The sequence below is a fragment of the Stenella coeruleoalba genome, assembly GCF_951394435.1.
Source record: "Stenella coeruleoalba genome assembly, chromosome: 4".
NCBI classification, from domain to species: Eukaryota; Metazoa; Chordata; class Mammalia; order Artiodactyla; family Delphinidae; genus Stenella; species Stenella coeruleoalba.
Genome location: NC_137149.1, coordinates 62,016,706 through 62,022,791, shown reverse-complemented (window position 1 = coordinate 62,022,791; position 6,086 = coordinate 62,016,706). Strand labels below are relative to the sequence as shown.

Below are 6,086 nucleotides of genomic sequence, written 5' to 3'. Positions count from 1 at the left end.
CAGACTGTCCAGAATGTTTGAAAAGCAGCACTACCAGCAGCACCACTTTTGATAAGGGGTGGGACCAGGTTGCAGAAAGAAGACATTGCACAGAGCAGGATTCTCAGCTGCTAGACAAGCTGCGGGGAAAAAGCTAAAATGTGGAGTTTCTTCTCAACCTAAAGATTCTGACATTTGCCCTGATGTCCTTTAGTGGAGCCTGGATATTGGGGCCAGGGCTGCTTTTAACAAAACACATGAAATTCTGTTAACCTTTTTGAAGCAGTTATTCACATATAAAGAATATAAAGAATCTTTATATTCTTTATATAAAGAATTTTCTAAATATATATAAAGAATCTTTAAAAGTCGAGAGTTTTTAATCATGGTGAACTCTCTGTAGCCGTCCTAAAATGTAAAATTAGGTAAACATGTAAATGCAGAAGTGTGTTTCTGTGCCAGGGAAAGAGACTTGTCTGCAGGAATACCTCACTTTCCCCTTTCCTTGTCCGATTTTTCTTCTTTCATCCTTCTGTTTTGGAGATACCCATGGGAAGCTGGGAAGGCTGTAGCTGTCCAGTCCTCCTTGGACCAAAGGTTCAGACTCCTCCTTTGTCACACTAACTGTAAATATCTTTCAATCTCTTTCAAATCAGCTCTATCCCGGGCTTTTGTGTTTTGAGGACCTGGTGTGGCAGACTGTAAGCAGACCATCTCATAACTCAGCGTCCATTCTCCCCCTTCCCCGTAACTGAATCCTGAATTTAGTTGGGAAAGCCATGCTCATAGCTAGAAAGGTAAGTCTTCCTAGCCTTTCTGGCAGCTGGATGTGACCAAGTAACCAGATGTTGACCAATGAGAAACAAGTGGAAAGGTTGAATTACACTTCTAGAAGGTCCTTAACAGAGAGGGAGTGAGATCTTCTGACCTGTTATTCTTTTTCCTGCATGGAAAGCAAATGAGTGACTGGAACCCCAGCAGCCGTTGTGGACCACGCAGTAACCTTGAGACGGAAGCCAAATGATAGAAGGAACATAAGTCGCTGATACCATGGCATCCTCTACCAGCCTGGACTGCTACCTCCAGACTTCTTTTACATAAAAGGTAAATAAATCTCTATTTTTATAAGACATTTATCACATGCAGCTGGACCTGATCCCAACAGGTACACTTAGGAAATTGTTGAAGGAACCACTTTGAAATATTAAGCATCTGGTGTACTAAACAGAACAGTAAACCAACAACGCAATTAGCGATGCCAACAGTTTAGCCTTTAAAAGCTCTGAGTGACCTTGTATGTAGAGGTGGCTTGCCATCAAGCAAACCCAGGGAAATGTCAGTCTGTTAGGCTCAGAAATCATGTTTATGTTAAATAATTACCAAAATGGAGCGATGACATTATGACAATCTCTAGAAATACATATTATTATTCTCACTTAATTAATGGGCAAATAGAAGGGATACATTCCTTGCCCAAGGTCACATGCAAAGCTGGAAATCCAACCAAGGTCAGATTTCAGAGCCTGTGTTATGAAACACCATAATAAAGCATCCTCCATGTTGGTATTTTTCTAAATACTCTTGACCATCCTCTAAATTCTCCATCAGGCCATGTCTAAATGGCTGTCCTTGTTTATAAATTAGAAGGCTGAAACCCAGAGAGGGCTATTCATCCTAAAGGTCAGATCTGCACAGGTAATCATGGTGTCAAGAGTTTGAACTACAGGGACAGAGAGTCAAAGCCATTCTTGGCAAACCAACCTAGTCTCCTCTTCATCTGTAATTTAATAGTCTAGCTGTTTAAATTGAAAGACACATCAAGGGTCACTCATGCTCAGTCTGGGAAAATTAGAAGCACTTTTGAGTTAAGACACACAGACACATATGTTGCTATATTTTAATCACAATCAGACATTAACATGGCACAAAACACTCCATCTATCTCTTTGCTGTTCCAAATCTCATGAAAACCTGAATTTGACACAAGCAGTTTAAATAATTATTTGGACCAGACTCCCCAATCCCACAGGAGATTAAAAAGTAATAATGTAAAAAAATTAAGGTCAAGGTGTCCTGATATCACAGCTAATGACTAACCATGTGTTTACGGGCGGCTCGTGCTCCACCCTGGAAGCTGCTGAGCTTCACCCCCGGTCCAACAAGTGGTTAGTTATTAGTTCCCTGGGTGATTGTCCCTGAAGGTAAACCATACATTAGGCACTTTAGGTGGGGGTAGTTACCTTTCTCGGGTTGGGTATAACGTTTGGCTCTCAAAAGCAAGATAGAGAATTTAGAGTCAAACAGAATGTTCTGTGAACCTTAAGCCCTTGGGATTAAGCGCTGGGACGTCAGCGCATCCTCAGGGACATCTGCACCAGATGTTCTGGGGGAGTCGTGCGGGGTGCCGAGCAGGCTGTTTAATGTCTGCATGCGCTGTGGACACGAGCACTGTGGCCCACTCTGACTTTTATTCTCGTGTCTCGAGTTTTAGCCCATCTAGACGGTGGTACTCTCCATGTTTAACAAGCGGTGTGGCCCAGGCGCTCACAGCCATCAGAACAGCTGCTGGGTGTCAACCACCGGTAAGGCTGCACCCATCCGCGCTGCGGTCATCAGCTCTGTGTCTAAGGAGCAAACCCAGCCCCATACGCCCAGCGCAACGCTGGCTTCCTTGCCGGCGCAAAGCCGCTCCCCTACTCTGCCTCGTCCACATCTTCTCCCGCAGTAGCTGCCTCTAAAGCGGCCAGGGCTTCGGCCACCTCTGCGTCTTCATCCACCGTCTCCCCACTCGCATCTCCAGGGGAGCCCTGGGTCTCCTCCCACCCGTTTCTCGAATCGACCACAGGTACGTCCTGTGCAGGATCCTCTTCTTTAAAGTATACACTTAGAACTTCAGTTGCCACGGCCTCGTTTAACGAATCCCAGCTTCTCTTCACCGAGAAGGGCATATTCAAACCACGCTCCCCCGCCCCGGGGGAAGCGCCCTGCCCGGGCTCCTCCTCTGTGTGGCTCTTGAAAAGGCAGTCCTTTTCTTCGCGATCAACGTGATGTGCGTCGTCGTCGGCTGAGCCCCACAGCTGAGGGTAATCGGGGGCGGGTATCTGGAGGACGTGGTCTGGGATTTCCCAGGCGGGATGCCCTGCCGCGCAAGACGCGCTGGAGTCGCCGTTTCCGATGACACGGGTCTCTCCTGAAGCCAGCAGCACGCAGTCCGGTTGCCTGGCGCTTCCTCCTCCAAGGAAGGGCCGAGTCGTGTGACCCTTGTTTGTGGCACTGGCCCAGGAGCCCCTGTCCCCCTGGGGGCACCCGGGATCGCCAGCGAGCTGCAGGGCAGCAGCGGGGCCGAGGCCATTGACGGCCCCGCCAGTCTTCTCAGCGCAGGGTCCCCCGGCCGTGTCCCCCGGGAGAAGCGGTCCTTGGGGCGGCCCGCAGGGCTCCTGCAGCGCAGCCGTTTGGTACCTGCTCGTGGTCCTCTTGGAGCTCTCGCTCGGAGGGTCATCCTTGTGTACCAGCACTTCGCGGCTCTGTTTGCCTTTTAACTTAACGGCATCGTCTTCATCTAACTTGCAGCTGTTTACTTCGTTGACATAACCAGGGGAGGGCACTTGAACTGGATCCAAGAGATAGCTGGGGTGAGAAGAAGGGAGACCAGTCGGGTTAAGTATTAACTTTATTAATAACTAACTTTCATTATTAATATATCTACTACAGGCTCTGCTGTTTTCTACAATTCCTATAAATTTCCATGATTACTCTTTTAAGTCTATATGTGTGCCTCATTAAATATATATAGTTGGTATAAAAATGTTCTACCAACTGGAAATAGATCTTAAGAAGGGATTCAAAAAAGGGCAGGAAGAAGTTACAGAACAAAGTGGGTCATGAAATTGAAAAACAAACAAAAAATGTAAATAAATAAAACAAATATCCAACAACAGGAAAATAACTGGTTAAGAACTGATGGTTCAACCCCTCAATGGAATATTATGTAGTAATTAAAATATGAAGTCTGGACTAGCAGGAAAGATACTTACAATAAATATTTTTTTGAATAGAGCCTAACATCAGATTATAATTATAGTGGAATAAAACTTATATATGTAGGTAGGTGTGTGTGTGTGTATATACCTATATCTATCTATATATAGATCTATATATAGATAGATATAGATACGGAACAGAACTAACATAATAAAGATAGTTTTGTCAAGGAAGCAAAATCATCAGTTAATTTTTCCCCTTTATTTTATACAGAATTATATTCATGTTGCCCAAATTTTTATGAAATAGAATCTGGACAAAATTGAAAGCACATATGTGACTGGGGTGTTTTCAGTGATGCCATTTCAGGCATCTTCAAAAACTCAAACTTTCTTTGCATTGAAGCTCTCTGGAGGAATGTAAATTCAACCCAAACCAAATTCAGCCTCAGAGAAAGACAGCGTTCCCAACACACTCTGAGCATTGCGCAAAAAATGTTTAAAAATCCAGGCCTCGTGTTCTTTTAAATGACATTAAAGTGGTTCCAAACTCTTAATTTCCTGGCAATGGTGGTCATGCCCCAAGCTGGGTGAATGCATTGAACCCATGCAGGGTGTTTAAAGTGCTTGCATAGTAATCACAAATTCCTCCATTCGGATGGGACGTTTTGTTCAATGTTACCTTTGTAGCATTTTACAGCACCTGCACCCCATCTGGATTGCTTTTTGTTATCATCTGGAAAAAAAGGCATAAAAAGGAGAGAACAGAGTGAAGGACATTTTATTTTATTTTATTTTTAAAATAAAAAGTGTTCGTTTTATTGTAGGAAGATACATTAATTCTTTGAAATCAGAGTGAAAGTGTTGCACGATTTAATTCTATATAAATGACTGAATATACAAAGTGTCAAATATAAACAGTAGTGTAAAATAAATTGGCAGAAATAATTATTCAACCAGTAGCAATACTTAAGACTACCATTTGAAAGATCTTCTATAAACAAAGAATGGAAAAATACTGTTATAAGATTTTACAGCACAGAATTGAATTCCATCCTAATTCATTACTATTATACTTCTTCAGTATTAGTGGACCCACATTATCTCCAGTCAATTTGTTGTGTTTATCGTGTGAACCATCACAGGCAGGAAACGTCTTAGAACGCCAACACCTACAATTAGCTGCTTTAGTAAGACACAAATCTTCAATGGTTATTTCATTCACCACTTTGGGATTTTCCTTTTGTATTGTAAGATTAATCAAGTTATCCTTCTGCTGCTTTTTCTTCGGGAGGAATGGACGAACCGCAAGGTAGTGCAAGTACACCGAGGAAAGGCAATAATCAAAGCCATTCTGAAACTGTGAGCCGGGCGATCCTGGTAATGCTCTCGGGGACTGGGAGCTGCTTAAGATAACGCGGGGAGCTGCACCTTCAACACGCGGACCGTGGCCTCCAGCACCTTCCCGGCCAGCGGCGCCCGCTCCTCTCCCGGCCCCGCCGGCGGCTCCGCCGCTCTCCGGCCGAGCTTCGGGCGCTTGCGCGGAGAGCGGAAGCAGCAGGCGGGCGCTCTCGGCCTGGACTGGGCCGGGGAGGCTGAATGACATTTTAATAGGAATTAAGTTTGCTTTTTCTTTCCTAGATACACTCAAAGTTAGTAGAGTTACAATTTTTGGCAAAAGGATAACGCGATTCAGGGAGGGCACTGGTTACCCGGAATACCTTCACGTATCTAAAATCACAGATTCAGAGTTCTCAAACATTTATTTACACTTGTCTCTTGTGCCAGACCTTTCCCCAGCCCTGGGAGTTATGCCATCTCCACTTTGCAAATGAGGAAAAAACAGGTTGACGAATGTTAGGGAGAGAAAGATGGGACTGAAAAGGACCTGTGCGTTTTCTCTTCCATTGCCTTCCACAGGGGACGTGGGCTTAACCGGGGTGCAGCCCACGTGCAGCAGCAGATGGTGTAAGAGAGTGGAGAGGTTTCCGCGGCAGGGGATTAGCTACTCAGCATTAAAAGATGTCAGGGTACGGCAGCTGATCTCTACGTTCCATGTTACAGACCTGAGGAGATTAGAGCTGGAGGGATCATCACAAGCTTTACTTGGACTAAACTGCTTCTGTT

At 44.7% G+C, this 6,086-nt stretch overlaps 1 protein-coding gene across 1 annotated transcript; it reads right to left on the bottom strand.

Moving 5' to 3' along the window:
* Positions 1-1,765: 1,765 nt before the first annotated feature.
* Positions 1,766-4,673, bottom strand: PGCKA1 (PDCD10 and GCKIII kinases associated 1; the record flags this gene model as incomplete). The annotated part of the gene is made up of 2 exons (XM_079920490.1): positions 1,766-3,606; positions 4,642-4,673. The coding sequence occupies 2 exons, from the start codon at positions 4,671-4,673 to the stop codon at positions 2,673-2,675; spliced, it is 966 nt and encodes a 321-aa protein (XP_079776616.1). The 3' UTR covers positions 1,766-2,672.
* Between the last annotated feature and the right edge of the window lie 1,413 nt (positions 4,674-6,086).